Below are 24,799 nucleotides of genomic sequence, written 5' to 3' on the forward strand. Positions count from 1 at the left end.
TAGTCTACTTTATTTTTTATGCTCTCATTCTGTTTTTCTTTTTCCCTTCTCTTTTCAATACTTGGTTTCTTAGGGGATATCCAACATAAAGATACATCAAAGGCTAGTTTTTAATGTTGATGTTCATCGCTCATCCTCGGGGGCCTGCCTATCCAGCTTACTTAAATCAGATGATTTTGGGACCGCACAGACGGATGCATGGAGTTCCATGAATCGGAATAGCTCAAGAAAGCAGCCGGTATTAACTTACATGTATTTTACAATTGGATTTTCCATTACTGACATGTTAAAATACAAAACTCCTCGTACACAAGTTGCATCAATGGCCACATGACGAAAATTCAGCACCTCCAAAAGCAATTTTGACATTTTTCTTGTTTTAGGAACCAAACACCAAATGCATCATCTCCTTTTACCTTTCCCTGGATGACCTCAAAGAAAATGGTACTAGCAGATAAAGAGAAAATCATTCTGGTTCATCTGCACTTGGTGAAGGTTCTGAACGTCTTCTCTTGGATTCATGACCACCCAACTGCAAGGAAAAGCTAATGTCTTCTTCATCAGAGCCTTTCCTCAAAGCTGAGAGATTCTCATATGCTGACGTGTCACGTTGATCATCTTGATTAGCCGGGGGTTGTCCATTGAAGCTTGGAATGAATTGATGTTCAACACTTGCACCAAAGTTGACCCCACCTTCTTCCAAGTTAAATGCAGCTTCCACAGGCGAAGAGTTTATATCAGGGCCGCCAACACCATCTTCCAAGGGAATTTGTTGAATATGAAGCCCAAGAGGCTCTATTTTGTCCTTTGGAAGCATTATATCTGGAGGCGAAGAATCCCCAGCTGTAGAGCCAACTACTGTGGCAGAGGCAGCTATCTGTTCTTGTACTGCAACTACACCAGTGATAGATATAGACAAGGTTAAAGCATACTCTAAGGGGTCGTTTGGTTTGAATACGGCTTATGCCGGGATAAATTATACTAGAATTAATTATGCTGGGATTAGTTATCCTGGTATTGTTTTTTATCCACTGTTTGGTATGTTGTATTAAAAATGACAATTGCATAATTTCTAAGAAGAAGGTATAAGTTATCCCGGCACTAATTACCCCACACTCTACAAGGTATAAGTTATCCCGGTACTAATTTTAATCCTGGGATAACTTATACCAAGTTTGCTAACCAAACAAAGTATTAAGGTGGTATTAAATTTTTATACCAGCACTATACCTTCTTATACCTCATACCAAACGACCCCTAAAAGAATTCAAGATTTAATCCCAAAAAAGGGACTTTAATGAAATGGTAAGTTGATCAGGGAAAATCTTACAGATATGACGGATTAAAGCAATGCAGACTACATCACCTTGAAGAGACATCAATTTATCTCAGTGGATCGGGTAAAGAATGGGAGTCAGTTTAGTCCTATTCCATCATGGGGTACAAATACTAACAATTAGTAGACGGGATGAATACACTTGCTTTATCCTTCACACATTGTACAAATCAAGGAAGGAATACTGTCTTTACCCAAAAGACAGTCAATAAAGGACACCGAGCATGACATTTCAAAATAGACAAATAAGTCCGCTGGTGTCTTCTGAAGCAAAAAGGACCTACCGGATACCTGAGCATAATGAACCCATGTGCTACCACTGGAATACTTATTAACTAATTCCAGCCTGCAATTTTGCATCTCTTCTTGGAATTCCGTCTTGTGTTCACCATTCTTCAACAAATGTCAACCTAAGGACTACTAAATCTAAAAGAGATGGCTAATTAACCTTACTTGATGTCAACCAACGAAAAATATCCACTTTGAGAAAGATAATCAGCCAAAGAGCTTCTAATAGTCCAATTAGTATTGTTAGATAATCAGCCAAATAGCTTCTAATAGTCCAATTAGTATTGTTCTTTACCATTAAAAAAAAAAAAACAATAGTCCAAATTAGTAGTGTTTGATCTAACACCTCCCCTCTGTCCCTCAAAGATCTAGACATCCATTGAGCTTATTAGTTCCTCTTCCACTCTAAAACACACATGTTTTTCCTTCTACATCCGTCCCTTTGAAAAAACTTGGGGTTTATTACTCTCAACATCACAACAGTAATAGTAAGCACTAAGCCTGATAAACATATTGGAATGCACAATAATATATTTGGGGAGTGGGGGACACATTCTAGACTTGTTTTATATGCATGTGGGGGACACATTCGAGACTTGTTTTATATGCATGTAGCTAAAAAAGAGAGAATCAAGCTGCTTTATCCGCAGAATCAAGTGCTAAAGACCACAAACCTCTTAGAGCTTCATCTTTTGTGATGATATCAAGTTCAAGGAAATTGAGCAGGCGCCCAAGGTCAACTCCACTAGTCCAATTCTCCGGAGATTGACCCACTTTTAGTTTAAGCCGGCCCCTATTTGCAGTTCCACCCCAAATAATACCAATTGGTCGGGGTTTCTCCCCATTCTCACCCTTTAAAATGATTAAACTTCCACTGTCTCCTTCAAGGTCAAATGTCTGCTGGTTTTCTCCAACAACAAGAAAATCTGTCAAGAAGCAAATCCCTTTCTCATCATTGTATTCAAGGGCATATGCCAAGACAGTTCCTGTAGTCAATCCAGAGCTTCTTCCGACTTTCATCACCTGCTTCCCAATGAGGCTACTAATTGGAGATTGCAAATCTATAAGTTTGACATCTCCAATTTCCCCTATGCCCTTTACAGAAGTAGTCACAGAGGTCATATCAAAATCATCTGTGAACGGGATGAATGCACCATCTGCCCTAACAAACGTCTCTGCACGAGTAATCAATTCCACATTTAGAACCGATAATAATCATAATAATGCCACAAGAGAAAGAAAATTCTAACAAATTAAGAACCTTCTGAGCAGGTATAGGGAAGTGAGCAAAGAACAACTTTTCATCTATCTAACAACATCGAAAGAAACAAGAATGCAGATTTCTGGTTGACAGCATCTTCTAGCATGGATTGCATTTGCAGATAGTTCTACTAAAGCAAAAGAGATCTAACCCATGATATGCCGTGAGAGGCAGGATAGCAATATAATCTCATGGAACAAAGAGACATTGTCCAACACACTTTTGTCAATACAAAAATGAAAAAAACACACTGGTTGAGGCAGTTAAGTTTTTGTTCTGGTGATAATATTAAACAAAATGCCCGACGAAAAGGTGCTTAAGCTACTGTTTCAGGTTACAGCCTAAAATCTTATCAACCATACACTCACTCATACCTAAGGATCTGCTCTTGTTATAAACCCAAATGAAGAAGTTATGGTCTACACTATAGAATCATCATTCAACAGATACTGCACCTTATTTAACTAGCACAGTATCAGCAGTCTCACTCAAGGTAACTAGTTCAAATGTCGCTAAAAGATAGACATCAGCCAATGTTCCTAAATGCATATTAGAAGGTCGCCAACAAGTTATAGACAATTCAAACCTCATCAACCTCTCAGACGCTAACAACTTGCATAGTATAGAGTACGATATTAACTTTGCTCAACTTGCATAGTATAGAGTACGATATTAACTTTGCTCAAATTTTGAATACAACAGGCCAGGCATCACTTCACTTGTATTGCATTTAATGGGTAAAGGACTCAACAATGGTGGTATAAGTAGTGGCCAGACAGTGCAAAAATGAGAAAACACGATAAGACAGAAATTGGGGAGAGAAAGGAAAGGAGAGGTGTCAATTAGAAGAGAATAAATAGAAAAGATAACAATGAAAATGGCTGTAGTAATTATGACAAAGAAGGAAGTTAAAGGAAAGCATTGGTAAATCTTTTTTTTTTAAGAACAAAAGATAGCAAAAATGGTGAGAAAGAATGAAAATGTCCATGAGGAGAGAAGTCACGAAAGAGAAGGTTCAAGAGTTGCTATATCACTAAATTACAATTTACTTGATCCAAAAAAAAGTTCAAGAGAAGCAAAGTATTTTGAGAAACATTCCGTTTCATTTCTAACAAGGGAGTCCCTACCATTTGCAAATGTAGGAGGGATATCTTTCACATTTCAATTAAATTTGAAGGGAGGTCTATTTAATTAACCCAAAATAAGGAAACAATGTTATATGATTAGGTTTCTACAATACCAAAAGTGGCTTTTGGAATCTTAAGATTCCATTTTTTGTCAAAGCAACAATAACAACAAACCTAGTGTAATCCCACAAGTGTGGTATGGGGAGAGTAGAATGTTCGCAGACCTTACCCCTACCTTGTGAGGATAGAGAAGTTGTTTCCAATAAACCCTTGGCTCAAGGAAAGATAAAAAAGAAGCAATAGGAATAGCAGCAAGCAGTAAACAACAAGACGATAATAGATCAACCAAAGCGAAAGAACCAAGAATAGGAAAAGGAATGAGAAACAGAAACGCCAGGTAGTAAAAGAAAACTAAGCATAAGACAATACAAAAGCAATATTAATACTACTGGTATGGGAAAGAAATACGCTCCACTGCCTACTATCCTTTTACCCTCCTCGACCTCCACGCCCTCCTATCAAGGGTCATGTCCTCGGTATGTTGAAGCTATTCCATGTCCTGCCTAATCACCTCCCCCAATACCTCTTTGGTCTACCTCTACCTCTCCGCATACCCTCCAAATCTAACCTCCCTTATTTTTATCAAAGCCAAGAACTAATATTCAAAATTGATTTAATAGAAATTACGACAAGAACTGAAACTCTTACATACTTGTACATTTTAAGAAGTTAACAAGACAACCTCGTGTTTTTTTTATCATTAGACTGCATTTCATTTTCATACAACACATAATTGATAATGGAGAAAGGTGTAGTATGAAAAGATGCACTTATCAAATCATAAGTGAGGCATCATAATCAAGTATAGATTTAGCAAATTTCAGTAACAATTTTGTAGCATCAGAACGTTCTTCCAACAGCAAACCAGAAAAGAAGGTGAAAAGAACATTTTACCTGGATTTATACCAGCAAATATGCCATACCAAAGGTCGTCTCTGATAAAGGATGTAGCTCTCTCGACTGAACCAAGATATACCCCAGGTCCAAGTGTTGGAGGTAAAGGATGGAACATTTTCTGATTTGGGTAATCTAAGTCAACAGCAACATGCCGATTTGTCAAGAAACCAACTTGTCGATTGCCTGATAGGCTCCTCACAATAGCACCCAAGGTTCCATATGTCTCTTGGCTTGCTACCTGAATGTTTCCAATAAAATGTGCTAAGAAATTAACATGTACGATCCGTGTGACAAGGAGAAAAATAGTTTACAACTGATTTCTTCTGCAGACTCTTTAATGCCTTTATTTTCCTAGGATGCAGTTCATAATGTCTGGAGATCTGAAAGATGCCTGATTTATTGACAAATAAAACTGTTTCCTGCAGACTTTTTAATGCATTAACATTGCTAGGATGCAATTTAAAATGCCTGGAGATTCCAAAGCTCAACTGATTTGATGACGAATCATTTACTGAGAAGGGATGTAAGTCTCATCTGGCAATGGAGAAAGGTATCTACAACTGTCTTTGTACACATATAAGAGTATGGACTCTTAGAAACATTCCAGGAAATCATCTTCCTATTTTCCACACTTTTCCCCTTTTTTTAAGTTTTTAGTTGTAAAATTAAAGGTGTGGCTTCAAAAATATTCAATACCTTCTTAGGAATATATGGCTGACATAAGTTGCCCTTACTGCACAGTTTCAGAAAAGTGTGGCAAGAGTTAACCTAGTTCAACACTGAACGACAAGCTCTTCAGGAAAACGCAAAATGTGCTCAGAAGCAAAGAAATAGATTACTCCAATGGTCTGCCACACCCCAATAACTGTTCTATGCAAGATGCGCAAATTGATCAACTAGCAGGACTCAACAAAATAGCAATACCATTACTGAAAAGAGAATAGCAATACTATTATTTTCCCAATATGCGGTATTTGCTTAAACTTTAACTATCATGTGCACTGATCAAGCCTCAATCGCAGCATCCTCAGAGTATAAAGTTATGATAAACATCAAACTACCTGAGATCCTGAGCCAATACACGGGTCGCTACCCCGCAGGTCATCTACTATCTCAGTATACAATTGTTCCTTCGGTGTCGGCTCTGGTGCACCAAAATAGGAGAACTCGACCACATCTACTTCACACCACACCCCTCCAGGACCCTGACGATGAGTTACATATTTAAGCATACGTCAAAATAAGGAATAAAGGATGCAAGAATTAACATATTTTGGCAAGTGTTGATTCTTTGGGTTCTAACGATAGGTTGAGTTCAAACATTTTATTGAACAATCCCTGTTTGGAGAGGGGTGGGGGAGGTATACTGTAGAAAAATATAAACACAATCAATGAAGTTAATTTCATTAGCTTTCTTTGTCCTAATTCAGGAAAATCTTTGGCAGGAGTGGCAGAAATAGGATAAAAGATAATTAGTCATTCTTTTGATCACCTCCAAAGCAGTAGGTAGACACTGAATTGGACTAAGCCATTGTTTGTGAACTTTCCGGGACACAAACACTAGTATCGCTGGTATATCAGTCAAAACACCACGTCGAATACGAAAACCAATTGCTGTACCGAGACTGTAGCAACGCAAGAGTTTGCTATGAGATGCCCTTATAGTCATGAGATCAAGCAATGTTGTTGCTCGCTGCCCCTCAGGCAATCGGCCAAGAGTTTCTGGCAGAACCCCTTTCTGAAGATTCGCGAAATAGTTTGCTCTCTCTTCAGCAGCATCATTCAGTCGACTAGGCCAGGAGAAGTATGCAGCATTGCTCTCAGAGTGTTGTCCAGCAGATGCATAAGGTTGAAGTGTTGGTGGACTTAGTGAAGGAAGATTAGAATAACTGTAACAGTATTTTTCAAGGTCTAAAGCTGACTCCTCTGACGGTGTTGAACCTGAGCAACGGGTTCTTTTATTCAACCTTGCTCGATCCATCTTTCTGCTAAAAGTTGACAAACTTGTTATTCCAAGTTCAGCAGGAAGAAAAACAAAAATACACCCTCAATTCTTGAGTTTCAAGAGAATTAGGTATAATAGTGGTATGCTTTGATAACTTTATGTAATTTTTGTCAAAACTGATAAACAAACACACTGCTCAGAGCAACAGAACAGCCAATACAACAATTAAACAGGACTTTCATTTTTTCTCTAATTGAAGCCTCTTACGGTGACATTGCAAAGACATAGCAATATCCAGTTAGCGCGAACATAAAAGTGAAAGTTCAGACACTCAAGAAGCACATTATCTACTCAACATGATGCTTTAACATCAGTAAAACGAACCATGTAAACATAGCAAAGTGGACAAAAAAAATCTCTACATGATTAAAAAACTAGAACTGCTGCGTGAGTAAAGTTATTATTCTAGTTCAATGCGAGTCACGATAAGTGAATGGTCAACAACTCGATGGCTATTAAGGTATGGCGATATGTTATGGCGCCAAATAAATAAGACAAGATCTATTGTTATTATTTTTATTAGTTCGCCACAAACCAAGTGCTCCCAGTTTACAACAAATTTGCCTTCTTAACATCATTTCTCTCAACTAAGTTATTAGTCTGAGAGATTCAGTTAATAAATTCCCTATACCTCAATCAACAAACTATACCTCAATCACAAACTAGTAGGAGTACGTTATATGAATCTATGCCTCCAACAACCATGTTTTACTTTTACCCCAAAAAAAGAAAGAGGTTCTGGCACTAGCAAAGAGTTGTTAATAAAGATTATGCACGGTACAAATTGAGAAAAAACAAACAAAAACAAAAGAAGAAGTAGGGTCCTGGAAAAAAAAACATGGGTATGTGAAGATAGCTGTGCAAGAAAAAAGAAAAAATAAAAGAAAGAAGATCAATCGCAGCAGTGATGGATTCTTAGAAAGAGAAAAAAGATGAGCTATTTTTTACCTCACATAGGCAGCTGCTAAACTAGAAATGAAATTGGGAAAGGAAGAGAAAAAGCTGCAAACATAGTCAAAGTCACGCTACGCCATGAGAGACCCCAGTGTTAAGACTATTAAATTGTGTTTAAGTGAAGCAATTTTACTCTTCACGACAGTATCGAAGTGAGCGACTATGTTGTCCATCGCCAACATTGGAGAAGTGGAAGAAAAAAAAAAAAAGGGGGGGGGGGGGTGGGGCAGAGAAGTGTGGATCATATGCGGGCCACTAAATAATTTGGTCGGATCGCCTTTTGGTACACTTTTATGGGCCCAATTTGAAATTCAAGACTGGAAAATGATACTGGATAGCCATTCTCAAAATAATAATTAAAAAATGTATATTTTTTGTATATATATAAATTCTGTATGTTATATATAAAAATTATATAAATTTTATACAACTTTATCGGCTACTGAATATAAATAATTTCTGACACGGATTAGAAGTGATAATACCCTTTCTTCTTTTTTTTCTAATAAGTTTTTCGGGCATCAATCACCACAATATAGATAACAAAAAAACCACTTTTTTTGCTTTTTATTTAATTATTTTTGTAAAAACTACTCAATCTTTCGAATCTATAAACAATTTCAATAAAAAATAGCTCAAATATCATTTTGTAACACATCTATCTTGCTAAAATACAAAGATAGTTCAAACTTTTTGAGACTTCAACAATATTGAAATATTCTAATTCATTTAAGTTGAAATTCAAAGAATCGAGCACCTTAATTCAATTTAGAAATTAATATTTGATATTAAACTAGGTCGAAAGATTAAACTGAAAATGCCACGGATAACTATTGAAGCTTGCTTAAGCTTGAATTCAAAATTTTGTGATTTTCGAAATTGGGATTTATTTCAAGTGGATGTTGTTGAAATAGATTGGGTACATTTTAAGGAGTGTGAATCTCAATTTTGGGACGATTGGGTGGAGATTTTAGGTAGTTTGAATTGAAGCTTGACCCAAATTCGAAGTGCACAAAATGAATATGGAAGAAGATCATATGTGTATCACACTATGTATCATTTGTCTATCACATATATATCATATGTGTATCACATGTATATTCATGTATACCTCTGTGTGAGATACATGCGTGATACATGTATCGTAAAAGAATTTTTTAAACTCGATTTTAACTACGAATTTCGATACCAAATCACCTCCAATCTTGCTCAAATTTTGTATATTTCCTCGTCTATATGTTTTCAATGAATTCCAACCATACCCATTGAAAAAAAATACTTTGCCTAATTTTTTAATATTGTTTATCATTGGTAATGAATTTTGACTCCAAACTAGTCTAACTCACCTTCAGACTTCGTCAAATTTTGTATATTGCCTCATCTATGTGTTTTCAACGAATCGCAATAATACCTATTGAAAAAAACTTTTTTTGCTTATATTTTTTTAATGTTGTATATCATTGGTAAATTTTTTAGGCTACTGTTGGTAGCATGACTAAAATAACTAGTTGTTGGTAAATAGTAGTATCTTTTTTTGGTACATTCCCATAAGATTTCCTTAATTCTTTTTGGGACACCATCATACCATAGATGAGATGAAATAGTGTATTATTCCTTTCGTTTCAACTTATATATCTTTTCTTCTTTGTAGTTTGTTTAAAAATAATATACATACATATATACTTCCTTCGTTCCACTTTAATTAATTTTTTGACTTTTTTTTTTTGGTAGTCCACAATATTTAATTTTTTCAGATATAAAGAAGGGATTAACTTCTTTTTTCCAAAGTTGCCCTTGGAGTAAAGAGCCTAGGAGTATTTGTTGTATTTCCAATCAAAAAATTAAGGTTAATATGATTAATTTCATTATTAATTAATGCTAAAAGATAAATTTCTTAATATATATGAAAACAACCAAAAAATCAATTAAAGTGGACCGGAGAGAGTATTATTATTATTTTTAGGAAGTATTAGATTGTTTAAAAAAAATGTTATCTTTCTATTTTTAAGAAGTGTTTAATTTTGATAATCTCATCTGTCACACGCCCCGACCTCGGGGAGCGCGACCGGTGCTCAACCGAGATACCCCGATCAAGCAAGCCTTTACAATACCTTCTACCCAACTCACCCATGAATAAAGATAAGAATACATTTCATTAATTAGACAGTAAGAGGTCATGTGAATAACACCAGTTCATTCCCATTAGTTACGTCATTAACAAGTCTCCATAACAATACATTGTACAATTATAGTTAGAGTGGAACAGATGATACGATTACAACATTTTTAGTTTAACCTTCCCAAAAATAGATACAAACCACACTATGTTTACGACGCCTCTAACAGGAACAAACGAGTACAATGATAGTGCCAGCAACATAAGGCCACGGCTATACCTCAAAATACTATATACATGGAATAAGAGATACAGGACCCCGAAATGAAGTGGGGCTCACCAAGTCAGCTGAGGAGAGGGTGTGCTACTATCACTGATCAATACCACCTGCTATGGAACCATCTGCATCCATTAAAGATGCAGCGCCTCCCGGCAAAAGGGACGTTAGTACATATGGAATAGTACTTATATGTAAAACTAAACACCCTCTCAATAGAACGAGCAACAGTAAACGGAGAATAAAACATGAAATCAACAAGAGACTAAAACAGTAACAAGGTGTCAAGTTAAGGGAAGGGTAAATTTCAAGTAAGTTTCAGTAATTTAAGTTGGGAGATCTTTAGCACCGATACACCACTGTGGTTTAGCACGGAGTTCGATCTCAGCCCGACCGGCTAAGCCGTCTCACCCCGAGACATACACACACAATACCACTATGTGTGTGACATGGCGTTCGATCTCAGCCCGATCGGCTAAGCCGTCTCACCACAATGCCGTATGGGTCGACATCACATCACATCTCACTAGCAATAATCTCATACCATTTAAGGAGAAATATCTCAACACATCAATCTCATCCCATATAAAGGGGAAACAGTCTCATCACATTAACACGGGGATTTACCCCTCAATCACTCATATACCAGCACGTGTAGTTTCGGAGTTAGGTTGTTCCGACCTACCCTTCCTCGATGGATAAACGATATTCCCAAGGTATTTATTATTAAAATGATTTACCACTCAATTCATATTCTTTTACATATCATTCATTTTATTGGCACCATTGGCCATAACACAATATCATTCTTGGCACGTTGGCCATACTTCATAATTCATGCTCACTATTCCACTTTCAAATATTTACACGGATTATCAACAACAACATTTCTATTCAAGATTTTAAGCACACATTTGAGCAATTTAGGGTCTTAGGCACATGCGATTTCTTACACAATTTGGTGTGATCACTTTCATTTGGGCTTGACTTAAAGTCACAACATTTTACTACATATTCATACTTCAAACACGCTCCCGAAGAATAACACAATATGATAAGAATATTCCGGAACATATTTTGAACATATTCATATATATACATCCTCCGACACCAAACGTATTCATAAAAGTCAATTCATAATGGACAACTCGGGACTTACAAGAACATCGTGGTAATTCAATTCTAAGAGAGAAATTTAGCCAACATACCTTGCCTCGAGCTTTTTAAATTACTACTATGTTCCGAAAATCTTAGCCACTTTGATCTATTTAGAGATATACAAAATTGAATACAAATTAGGAAGGAGTTCATAGTTCCGGCTCACTTGAGCATTTTATCAAACACTAGGTGAGCATTAAGGTTTCAAGGTCATCTTATGGTGGATTCATTCACTCCACTACCCAAAGTTTACGCAAAAGAGCTCAACAATCTTCCCATTACCCTTGATGATACATACATGTAAAATAAACAACTCCCACACCCAAGAATTGTTTGGCTCATTACCTATTTTCAATTAAAATCACGAAAAAGGAGGGATATGGAGTAGAACCTTACCTCTAGGATGAAGACCTAGTGAATTCTTCTTGTAAATTCTTCAACTTTGGGCAAGAACTAATGAGGGATGAGCTTAGGAACTTCCCTTCTCACTCTATGGCACTCCCTCTCTCTAGAAATATATGTTTTAACCTTCTAAAATGATCCCTAAGGATGTTTTATAAGGATGGGGTCGGGTTAAAAAATTAGAAAAGATGAAGCCCCGATGCAGATCTTCGGCCGCATATACGACCGCATAACGCTTCTGCGGTCCGCAAAATGGCCCTCCGGAATTGGGCACCCCTGCCTCACTCTGCGACCGGTCTGTGGTCCGCAGACCTATTCTGCAGTCGCATAATGCGCCGCAGAATTGCCCTCCAAATTTTTTTGTGTGTTGAGTCTGCGATGTGTTCTGCAGCCCGCGAAATGATTATGCAGTCGCATAATAGACCGCATAATGGCCCAAACATTTGCCCAGATTTCTGCCTCGTTCTGCGGCAGATCTGCGGTCCACAGACCAGTTCCGCAACCGCATAATGGGCCGCAAAAACACCCTGCACTTCCAAAAATATTCTTCAACTCTCCAAAGCACTGTTCAACCCAAAAAGTCCAAACCGCGGCTCGCAAGCTCACTGCGAAGTATCTCTACAATCATCAACGCATAAGTCTACTTCGGCACCACGAAACCCCAGGTTTTAGGTAAAATTTTATGGGGCCTTACATCCTCTCCCACTTAAGATCATTCGTCCTCGAATGAGGGCCAAAATCTGCCATTAGAAACCAATGTACTCAGCTGCTATAACACACCAACAGTTCCAACTTTTGACTAACTCCCCAAATTTCCAAACTTTTCGCCAGAGTTTCCCTTGTAACTGGACCTATCCACCTGTCAGAGAATCCCATAAACCAATCCTAACAACATGTACATGAACCAATGACGTAACATGACATAAAAATAACGGCAACAGTGCCTCACGAGCAGTATATCATAAAAAGGGAACACCCTTAACATCAACTGTACAAATAATACATAATTCATAGAAGGTAAACTCTTAACACGTTCATTGAACACAACTTTATAAATACATGACTATTCAAACAAATGAAGGTATTTCTTCCTCATTTCTTCCTCGGCCTCCCAGGTGGCCTCTTCAACCTACTGGTTCCGCCATAGTACTTTCACGGAGGCATTCTCTTTGTTCCTCAACTTATGAACTTGCCTATCAAGAATGGAAACTGGAATTTCTTCATAAGTTAATTCTTTATTAACCTCAATAGTCTCAATCGGAACAATAAGCAACAGATATTCAACCACCTTCTTCAACATGGATACATAAAACACCGGGTGCACTAAAGACATCTCTGGAGGTAGTTCTAGCCTGTAAGCCACCTGGCCAATCCTCTGAATGATTCTGTATGGTCTGACATACCTCGGACTTAATTTTCCTTTCTTAACAAACCGTATTATACCCTTCACAGGGGAAACCTTCAAGAATGCCCAATCATCTTCTTTGAAATCCAAATCCCTACGACGTATATCCGAATAGGACTTCTAACAACTCTGGGCAGTTCTCAACCGTTCTGTAATAATCTTAACCTTCTCTATAGCCTGATGCACGAGGTCTGGCCCCTATCAACTCCGCTTTCCCAATCTCAAACCACCCAATGAGATATCCACAACTCCTACCATATAAAGTCTCGAACGGTGCCATCTGAATGCTAGCATGATAACTGTTGTTGTAGGCAAACTCTATAAGCGGCAAATGATCATCCCAGCTACCTTTGAAGTCAAGAACACAAGCGCGCAACATATCCCCAAGCGTCTGAATAGTCTACTCTGCCTGCCCGTCAGTCTGCGGGTGAATGGTTGTACTAAGATTCACTTGAGTACCCAAATCTTGCTTAAATTTCTTCCAAAAATTAGCCGTGAACTGTGCCCCCCGATCTGAGATAATAGAAACTAGAGTGCCATGTAACCTGATGATTTCCTTGATATACAATTGAGCATATTGTTCTGTTGTGTCGGTAGCCTTAATAAGTAAGAAGTGTGCTGATTCCGTGAGTCGGTCCACAATTACCAAAATCGAGTCAAACTTGTGAGGCGTGCGAGGTAGTCCCACTACAAAGTCCATATTGATTATCTCCCACTTCCACATTGAAATTTCTATGTTCTGTGCCAACCCACTGGGCTTTTGGTGCTCGGCCTTCACTTGCTAACAATTTGGACATCTTGCCACAAAGTCTTCTACATTCCTCTTCATACCATTCTACCAGTAGACATCCCTAAGATCATGATACATCTTTGTAGAGCCCGGGTGCACGAAATATCTAGACGTGTGAGCCTCGGTCATGATTCTTTTTCGGAGACCATCCACATTTGGAACACATAATCACCCTTGGTACCTTAGTGTACCATCATCCATGCCAAGAGAAAAGGCCATGGTTTTATGTTTATGAATCCCCTCCTTCAATTGTACCAACAATAGATCGTTGTATTGTTTCTCCTTGACTTCCACCACAAGCGATGATTCAGCCTTATCTTGTACAATCACCCCTCCTTCACTAGAGTCCGCAAGACGAACTCCCAAACTATCCAACTGATGAATCTCCTTGGCCAACGGCCTTTGATATACCTCCAAGTGAGACAAACTACCCATAGATTTTCAACTAAGAGCATCCGCCACAACATTAGCCTTCCCGGGATGATATAGGATATCGATGCCGTAATCCTTGAGTAACTCATGCCATCTTCTATGCCTCAGATTCAATTCCTTCTGTTTGAAAATATATTGAAGGCTTTTATGGTCCGTGAATATGTACACATGGACCCCATACAAATAATGACGCCAAATCTTCAACGCAAAGACCACCGCTGCAAGCTCTAAGTCATGTGGTGGATAGTTCTTTTCATGATTCTTAAGTTTCCTAGAGGTATAAGCCATATGTAAGGCCCCATAGAATTTCGTAAAGAAATTTAAGGTTTCGTGGTGCCGAAGTAGGCTTACGTGTTTGGGGATTGTAGAAACTCGGACCTTTTGGGTTGAACAATGTACTGGGGAGTAAAGAAAAATTTTCGGCAAAAGAGGGCATTTCTGTGGCCCACTATGCGGTCACAGAATCACTCTACAGACTGCATAATGGCCGCAGAGCGAAGCAGATGCGGGGCAGCTTGGAGAAAGATCTGCGGTGCATTATGCGACCGCAGAACAGGTCTACGGGCCGCCTAACCACCGCAGACCCAAGCAGGCGACCCCCAGTTTTGGGCACCAATTGTGCGGACGATATGCGGACCGCATATCAATTCTGTGATCGCATATGCGATCGCAAATCCTGTTCCGGAGCTTCATTTTTGAATTTTTATAACCCGACCCTACTTCGATTAAATAGATGCAATGGACCATTTTTGAGCTAAAACTTGATATTTTGAGAGTGGGAGAGTGCCCTAGAGTAGGAGAGTGATCTTCAACAAATTGTCCTTTAATTCTTTCTCAAATCTTTGAAGATTAACAAGGAAAACTCACGAGGTCTTCATCCTAAAGGTAAGATTCTACACCTTAACCCCTAATTTCGAAATTTACTGATAATGGATAATTTACAAGATAATTTTTAGGTATGAGAGTTGTTTATTTTACATGCATGTGTTATCAAAAGGGTGTAGGAATATTGTGAGCTAAAAATGGTAAAGAATGGGTTGTGGGATGATGGAATCCTCCATAAAAGGACCTTGAAACCTTAATGCACACCTAGTGTTTGATAAAATGCTCAAATGAGCTAGAACCATGATCATCTTCCTAATTTTGTTTCAACTTATTAGATTTCTAAAATAGATTGAAGTTGCTAAGAATTCCGGAATATTTTAGAGTTTAAGGAAGCCCAATTGAGGTATGTTAGCTAAACTTTCTCTCTTAGAATGAATTCCATAATGCTCTCGTGAGTTCAAAGTATGGGTTGCGTATTAAAATGGTATGGCTTTGAATCGTATTTCAAATAAAAACTAGTATACCAAATTGTGTAGGGAAAACTCGATATGTTTAAGGCTCTAAATTGCTTATATGTGTACCTAAAGTCTTGATTGAAAATGTCTTATTGTTGATAATCTATAAAGATGCTTGAAAATGAAATAAGTGAATTGGGGGATATAGAGTGTGGCCAACGTGCCAAGAATTTAAGTTATGATTATGGATAGTAGTGCAAATGAAATGAAAGGATGTGATAAAGAATATGAAATGAGACTCGACTTAATTGTTCAAAAATAATTTTGAAAATAGAATTGCCTAAAAGTTTTTGTACTCAATTCATGCCCATAAGTGACTGCTTTAACAAATGCTTTGCTTTATAAATATATCCAGTGTGATTCGAGTTCTTACATACTCAGGTGTTGAAATTGTACATTGTCATTTCTAGGGAAGAGTATTACAAGAATAAATGGTGTATTGATTGTTTATGATTTTGATGTGTGTTTCTATTGCTGGTTGGTATGCCCCATTCTTTGGGAAGAAACCTTTGTGTTTAAAGTTTCCATTACAAATGGATTTGAAGTATATGATTTCTGAAATATTCTGTATGTTGATATTTGATGGTGGTCCTTGAAAATAAAAGAGGTGAAAGTGTGAAACATGAAATACGTCCACCGTGCCAGGAATAAAGAATCTTGTGAGTGGCCAAATGAGCCAAGAAAATATTATTATTATGAGTGACTGGAAATATTAATGAGAATTTATACAACGCGAAAGAGGTTGAGGTGAGTACAGTTATATTTATCTTACCTTTGTGTGCAAATCAAATAATAAAAATATTTTTGGGAGTATCATTAGCAAAACCAAGGAAGGGTGGGTCATAAAGCCCACACCTGAAACTACACGTGCCGGTGTAGGGGTGAATTATGATTATTCCCCTTATTTGGGATAAAATTAAAATATTGGTAAAATTGTAATTATTCCCCTTAATTGGGATAAAACTGGTAATAACTGTGAATTAGAAAAGTCAACCCACACAGCATATGTGGGAAGGTGGCTTAGCTGATCGGGTGGAGATCGGACACCATGTTATGCACATGGTGGTACTACTATTGGTAACAACTTTCTTTCGCATCACATGTCAAACCACATTGTTCGTGGGGAGATGGCCTAGCCGATCGGGTGTGATCAGACTCCGTGCTAACAAAGACGGTGGTATATCGGTGCTAATGATCTCCCAACCAAAAATATATATTTTTTTCATATTTTGAAAATTGTTATATTTCAATTGGGCATTTGGATATAGTTGATTGTGACTTGTTGTTTCTATGGTCTTCCTTTTCTTATATGGCCATTCTATTTTGAAAGAGGACTTTTAGCTTTACATAATAGTATTATCGAGAGTACTAACATCCTTTTTACCGGGGCGTTACATCTTTAATGGATGCAGGTGGTTCCACAGTAGGCGGCAATGATCTGTGATAGCGGTGCACTCTATTCAGCTGACTTGGTGAGCCCCCTTCATTTCGGGGTCATGTATCTTTTGTTTCTCATGTACTATATTTTGAGGTATAGCCGGGGCCTTGTTGCCGGTATTTCCATATATTACTCTTCATTTGTACTTAGAGGCTCCGTAGAAAGGTTGTGGGTGGTGTTTGATGTTGGGAATCGAATTAGAACTGTTGGTACTTGGCAACATGTTTTTTATTAAATCTATAAACTCGTACTATTTTGGAAATATTGAATGATGTTGTTAATGGGAATGAAATTGAAGTGGTTAATGAAATCTTTTCAGTATTTGATTAACGGAGTACATCTTCTCTTTATTCAGGTATGAATTTTGGTAGAATAAAATCAAACAGGCTTGCTCAGCCGGGTTTACTCGGTTGAGCGCCGGTCGTGCTCCCCGAGTTTGGGGCGTGACACTATCACCTTGCCATGTTGCATTAATACACACCAAAGTCTGATACTTGAAGCATCACAATATACCACAAACCTATATGTACCCTCTGGTAGGGTCAACACCGGTGTCGTAGTTAATCTTGATTTCAATTCTTCGAAGCTTCTTTCATAACCATCTAACCATTGGAACTTAACCGCCTTATGCGTCAATTTAGTCAACGGAGAGGAAAGAGTATAGAACCCCTCCATAAACTTCCTGTAATATCCAGCTAAGCCCAAGAAACTGCGAATCTCTGTCGGGGTAGTAGGTCTAGACCAATTCTTCATAGCTGCAATCTTCTGAGGATCAACCTCAATTCCTTCTCTGGAGACGACATGACCCAAGAACGTCACAAATTCAAGCCAAAATTCACATTTTGAAAACTTCGCATACAACTTGTGTTGATCTAGGGTCTGTAGAACTGCCCTGAGATGACCGACATGGTCCTCTCGACTTCGTGAATATACAAGGATATCGTCAATAAACACTATCACGAATGAGTCAAGAAAAGGCTTGAAGCCTCAATTCATAAGATCCATGAAAGCTGCTGGGGCATTTGTTAGCCCAAAAGACATTACCAGAAATTCAAAGTGCCCATACCGGGTCCTGAAAGTTGTTTTCGGAATATCCCGCTCCGTGATCTACAATTGGTAATACCCGGATCATAAATCGATCTTAGAGAAGTACTTAGCACCCTGCAATGGATCAAACAAGTCATCTATCTTTGGGAGTAGGTACTTATTTTTGATTGTAACCTTGTTGAGCTGCCGGTAGTCAATACACATTCTTAGCGACACATCCTTATTTCTTACAAATAGAACTGGTGCGCCCCAAGACGACACACCCAGCCGGATGAAACCCTTCTCTAACAAATCTTTCAATTATTCCTTTAGCTCTTTCAATTATGTCGGTGCCATTCTGCAGGGCGGAATAGATATAGGTTGCGTGTCTGGCATCACATCAATCCCAAAATTAATCTCCATATCTGGTGGGATCCTAGGGAGCTCATCCGGAAAAACCTCCAGAAATTTATTCACAACCGGCACAGACTTAAGTGTAGGTGCCTCAATATCAGTATCCGTAACCCGGACCAAATGGTAAATACACCCCTTGTTAATCATCTTTGTGGCCTTATGGTAAGAAATAAACCTACCCTTCGGTACTACATCATCCCCCTTCCATTCAATCACTGATTCATTTGGAAATTCAAACCTAACGGTTCTGGTTCGACAATCAAGCTTATCGAAACATGAATAAAGCCAATACATCCCCATTATTGTATCAAAATCAACCATCCCCAGTTCAATGATATCGGCCATGGTGTTCCGACTACGCACCATGACAATATAATCCCTATCAACTCGCGTGGCCACAATAGGCTCACCAACCGGAGTAGATACAGAGAATGACTCATGGAGTTGTTCCGGTTCTATCCCAAATCCCATAGCAACATAGGGAGTGACACAGGACAAAGTGGAACCGGGATCAATAAAGGGCATACACATCATAAGATTGGACAGTCAATATACCTGTGACAATATCTGGAGAAGCCTCTAAACTCTGGCGACCCCTCATAGCATAGAAATGGCTAGGTCCTCCCGATCTTTATGTACCACTCCTAGCTGCACCACGCACTGCGGGTGCTGGGGTGCCTCGATTTGGAGGAGGTGTTGCGGATGTAGTAGCTGCAGAACTAATTGGATGTGTTGTACCCCTGCCCATGCTTTGGTGAGACGAACGACAATCCCTCTGAATGTGACCCCTCATACCACACCCGTAACATATAGGCTGGTCCATGAAGCAGGCCCCAAAGTGAATCTTCCTTCACCTAGGGCATGGGGGCATTCGCTGTTGCTGAAATCTCCCACCAGACCAACCCTACTGGTAGGATCCCCTGTTGCCCTGGCTGGGCCTAAAATGGCTCCCCTGCTATTGACTGGGCTCCGATGGCGGTGCACTGACTGAAGACTGAGCAAAAGACTGGGATAGCCCTGATGACCCTCCCATGAATGTTGACCTACCACCACCACCACCACCACCAGAAGAACCACCAAAGTTGCCCGCAGACCGGGCCTTGCTGCTGCTCTCACGGTCCATTCTATTCTTTAGTTTGCGGGTCTCTGTGGCTTGAGCAAATGCCACCATCTTACCATAGTTAATGTCAGAATTCAAGGCGGCTGTAGCGGCCTCATTAATAACCATGGGGCTAAGGCCCTGCACAAACCGGCGCACTCTAGCCTCCATAGTGGGCAACATATAAATGGCATATTTGGACAGGCGCGCGAATCTCATATGATACTCCCACACACTCATGCTACCTTTTTTTAGGCTCTAAAACTCGGCGGCACGGGCTGACTTAGTCTCGGCAGGCAAGAAATGATCAACGAAAGCATCGGCAAACTCACTCCACCTCGCCGGAGGGCTTCCCTCCTCACGGGAGTCCTCCCATATTTAAAACCAAGAATAGGCCACCCTTTTCATGCGGTAAGAGGCTAACTCTGCTCCCTTCGTCTCAGTAGCACGCATAACTCGGAGAGTCTTGTGCATCTCATCAATGAAGTCCTGGGGGTCCTCCTCAGGATCAGTACCTGTGAACACTAGAGGATCCAACTGGAGAAACATGTTCACACTGGAACTAGCGAAATCCCCTGGCTGACTAGAAGAACTGGGTGCAACATTTGATCTCTGGGCCTGGGAAGCCACTATCTGAGCCAACATCTGTATGGCTCCCCTAAGATCCCCATCAGATACACCGGGACCGGAAGCTGGGACTGGACCTGGAATATTAGTTGAAGGGATCGTTGCACCCTCAATAGGTGCAAAAACTGGTGTGGTCTGATCAGGTATAGTGGAATCAGGCAGTGTAGTAGTCGGGGGAATATTCTCACCTCTCGGGTGCTCACCCGCATCATCAAGTATCGAATCAACTACCACTCCTGGGGTGACATTGGCTCCTTGGCCAGTTCTTGCCTTCTTCTTAGGCGCCATGTACTGAAAGTTAGAGCAAAGCACAAGTTAAAGGAGGAACAATCTTACAATCAGCTTTATCGCATGATCTAGAACATCAAAGAAGGATATTATTGCTAAATGCCCAGGTAGACTCCTAATTATAGATGTGGTCGACAACACACCGATAAGAAGGACTCTACTAGACACGGCTCCGAGACATCCTAGGACACTTTAAAACCTTAGGCTCTGATACCAAGTTTGCCATGCTCCGACCTCAGGGAGCGCGACCGGTGCTCAACCGAGATATCTCGGTCAAGCAAGCCTTTACAATACCTTCTACTTAACTTACCCATGAATAAAGATAAGAATACATTTCATTAATTAGACAGTAAGAGGTCATGTGAATAACACAAGTTCATTCCCATTAGTTACGTCGTTAACAAGTCTCTATAACAGTACATTGTACAATCATAGTTAGAGTGGAACAGATGATACGATTACAATATTTTTAGTTTAACCTTCCCAAAAACATATACAACCCACACTATGTCTACGGAGCCTCTAACAGGAACAAAAAAGTACTATGATAGTGTCGTCAATAAGGTCCCGGCTATACCTCAAAACGCTATGTACAAAGGATAAGAGATACAGGACCCCGAAATAAAATGGGGCTCACCAAGTCAGCTGAGGAGAGGGTGTGCTGCTATCACTGATCAATACCACCTGCTATGGAATCACCTGCATCCATTCAAGATGCAGTGCCCCCGAAAAAAGGGACGTTAGTACATATGAAATATTACTAGTATGTAAAACTAAACACCCTCTTAATAGAATGAGCAACAGTAAACGGAGAATAAAATATGGAATCAATAAGAGACTCAGACAGTAACAAGGTGTCAAGTTAGGGGAAAGGTAAATTTCAAGTAAGTTTCAGTAATTTAAGTTGGGACACAAAATGATAAGTTTCAGTAACAAGGTGTCAAACACGCTCCGAAAGAATAACACAAAATGATAAGAATATTCCAGAACACATTTTGAACATATTCATATATATATATATATATATATATATATATATATACACACACACACACATCCTCCGACACCAAACGTATTTAGAAAAGTCAATTTATAATGGACAACTCGGGACTTACAAGAACATCATGGTAATTCAATTCTAAGAGAGAAGTTTAGCCAACATACCTTGCCTCGAGCATTTTAAATTACTACTATATTTCAAAAATCTTAGCCACTTCGATTTATTTAGAGATAAAGCAAAATTGAATACAAATTAGGAAGGAGTTCATAGTTCCAGCTCACTTGAGCATTTTATCAAATACTAGGTGAGCATTAAGGTTTCAAGGTCCTCCTATGGTGGATTCTTTCACCCCTGCTACCCAAAGTTATCCAAAAGAGCTCAACAATCTTTCCACTACCCTTGATGGTACATGCATGTAAAATGAACAACTCCCACACCCAAGAATTGCTTGGCTTATTACCCATTTCAATTAAAATTACGAAATTGAGGGCTATGGAGTAGAACCTTATCTCTAGGATGAAGACCTAGTGAATTCTTCTTATAAATTCTTCAACTTTGGGCAAGAACTGATGAGTGATGAGTTTAGGAACTTCCCTTCTCACTTTATGGCACTCCCTCTCTCTAGAAGTATATGTTTTAACCTTCTAAAATGATCCCCAAGGTTGTTTTATAAGAATGGGGTCGGGTTCAAAAATTATAAAAATGAAGCCCCAATGCAGATCTGCGGTCGCATATGTAACCGCATAACGCTTCTGCGGTCCGCAAAATGGGCCGCATAATGGCCCTCAGGAACTGGGCACCCCTGCCTCACTCTGTGATCGGTCTGTGATCCACAGACCTATTCTGCTGTCGCATAATGCGCCGCAGAACTGCCTTCCGAAATATTTTTGTGTGTTGGGTCTGCGATGGGTTCTGCGGCCAGCAAAATAATTATGCGGCAGCATAATGGACTGCATAATGGCCCAAATATTTTTCCAAATTTCTACCTTGTTTTGCGGCAGATCTGCGGTCCGCAAACTAATTTTGCGATCGCATAATGGGTCGCAGAAACGCCCTGCACTTCCAAAATAATTCTTCAACTCCCCAAAGTACTGTTCAACCCAAAAAGTCTGAACCGCGGCTCGCAAACTCACCGTGAAGAATCTCTACAATCATCAACGCATAAGTCTACTTCGGCACCACGAAATCTCGGATTTTAGGTAAACTTTTACGGGACCTTACATCATCTTATCCTTAATGATATTTTTTTATATAAGGAATGACATGTATGTTTAAGACCACAAGATTCAAATGATATTTTTTGGTATTGTATACGGATAAAACCGAGCTCATGGTACACCTCCGCTTCCGATATGCTAAACTGAGCTAGAGACATGATGACAAGGGACAGAAATCGAAGCAAGGGTCTCATCGAGTCAGAGTCCGGGGCCTGACGCACACCCTCAAGAATATAGGGGCCATGATCCGAGATCGGTCCAAATCCCAAAGGATTTCGGAGAACGTTGTCAGACAACCAAGCACGACCAACAGAAAGCCGTAATATCCGCAACCGGCCGGATATCACGGCGTGGATCTCGACACGTATCGATGGAGAACCTGTGATCAGTTAAACATAAATTTCTTTACCTTTTATAAAATTATACTTAGGGTAAAAATCTCCTACTATATAAAAGGGGAGTCTGATTATTCATTGAACATATTGTAACACGCGTCACAAAGCAATATACTATTATTTTCACTATTATTGAAAGCTCTTATTCTTGTTCATCAGTGCTGGTCATTGTGAGTCCGGATCGAGGGTGGATATTTCATCAAGGCTGGAATTATCCTCCTCACGTGGTTTGAATTTACTATATCTTTATTTGTTTAATCTAACGCAATTTATCGTTTGTATCGAATTAATCTGTGTATCCTTAAATCCACTGACAAATTTAATTGTTATTCATTTTTTAGGGTAAACAAGTATGTCATATATATTTTTAGTTTAATACCTCAAAATTTAAAAGTTTCTTTGTATTGTTAAACTTATGTCTAGTCAAATTAAGACATAAAATAAAACGGAATAAAGTAAGTTTTATGACATTAGAACATTACACATAAGTAGTGTATTATGAAAATATAATTACGAGGTTACTGTTTCAGCCTGACTATGACCATTTGTCCCATATCAAGATCCATTTCTCCTCGAGTGTAAACATCGACCTTTTCAACTAGAGTTTCTTCAAAGATTATCGGCCTCTTTCTTTTCGTTTTGCTTGTCAAATACATAATAAGGCTATTTTCACTTAACATGTCTAAAAAGAAACCAAAACATCGACTGTAACATATTAAAATGATTTGGATGTGGGTTGGATGGGAAGAAAATGAAAGAAGTGGCACGAAACCACATTTCTATCATTTAACTCCCATGGAATTGAATTAGAATTTACAATTTTATGATTGTATTCATAATCAAATGGCGAATTTAGTAAAGAAAATAAAACAATGGGTTGTTTCTTGTTTCCCTAATTTCACTGTGCGATTAAAACATATTAATATGTTTTAGCATTAACACTATAGCAATAGTAAGTAGTTTCATATTTTAGGAGAAATATGGGACCTGTTGCCAGCTTAATTGGAAATTTTCAATTTCTGCACCTCAGCCAAACCAAACTAATAGCGTTTGCAAGTAGATTTGATTGAATTTTTTTTTTAAAAAAAGAGTTGTTGAAGTTGTGTTGAAAAATAATTTTTGAAAGTTGAAATTGTATTTGGACATGCATATTATTCGAAGAAAAGTTGAAGTTTTGTGAGCGGAGGAAAAATTTTCACCCAAAAACTGTCCTAAACCAGTTTTTGGGAACTTGAAAATTTTTATTTTTTTCTCCCAAAACATGATCATATTTCACAAATAATGTTTTCAATTTCTTTTTGAAAAAATGTAACTAAAATTTATGACCAAATGGGAGCTTAAAGTAATAAAAAGAAGATACATCACCGTTTAGATATTTCATGCAACCAATTCTATAAAAAGAAAGAACACCTATACAAAAATATGATATATTGAATAGTAGAGTTTA

At 38.7% G+C, this 24,799-nt stretch overlaps 1 protein-coding gene across 2 annotated transcripts; it reads right to left on the reverse strand.

The window, feature by feature from the left end:
• Positions 1 to 204: 204 nt before the first annotated feature.
• LOC107820888 (protein NARROW LEAF 1) lies at positions 205 to 8,184 on the reverse strand. Of its 2 annotated transcripts, none has more exons than XM_016647242.2 (6): positions 7,923 to 8,184; positions 6,462 to 6,954; positions 6,031 to 6,174; positions 4,967 to 5,207; positions 2,299 to 2,799; positions 205 to 894 (listed from the first exon to the last, which is right to left on the reverse strand). In XM_016647242.2, the coding sequence occupies exons 2-6, from the start codon at positions 6,948 to 6,950 to the stop codon at positions 467 to 469; spliced, it is 1,803 nt and encodes a 600-aa protein (XP_016502728.1). In that variant the 5' UTR covers positions 6,951 to 6,954; positions 7,923 to 8,184; the 3' UTR covers positions 205 to 466. The 2 variants fall into 2 exon arrangements, with proteins under 2 accessions (XP_016502728.1, XP_016502729.1); XM_016647243.2 differs by having other exon boundaries at positions 6,462 to 6,957; positions 7,923 to 8,108.
• Between the last annotated feature and the right edge of the window lie 16,615 nt (positions 8,185 to 24,799).

The sequence above is a fragment of the Nicotiana tabacum genome, chromosome 9, assembly GCF_000715075.1.
Source record: "Nicotiana tabacum cultivar K326 chromosome 9, ASM71507v2, whole genome shotgun sequence".
Taxonomy (NCBI): Eukaryota; Viridiplantae; Streptophyta; class Magnoliopsida; order Solanales; family Solanaceae; genus Nicotiana; species Nicotiana tabacum.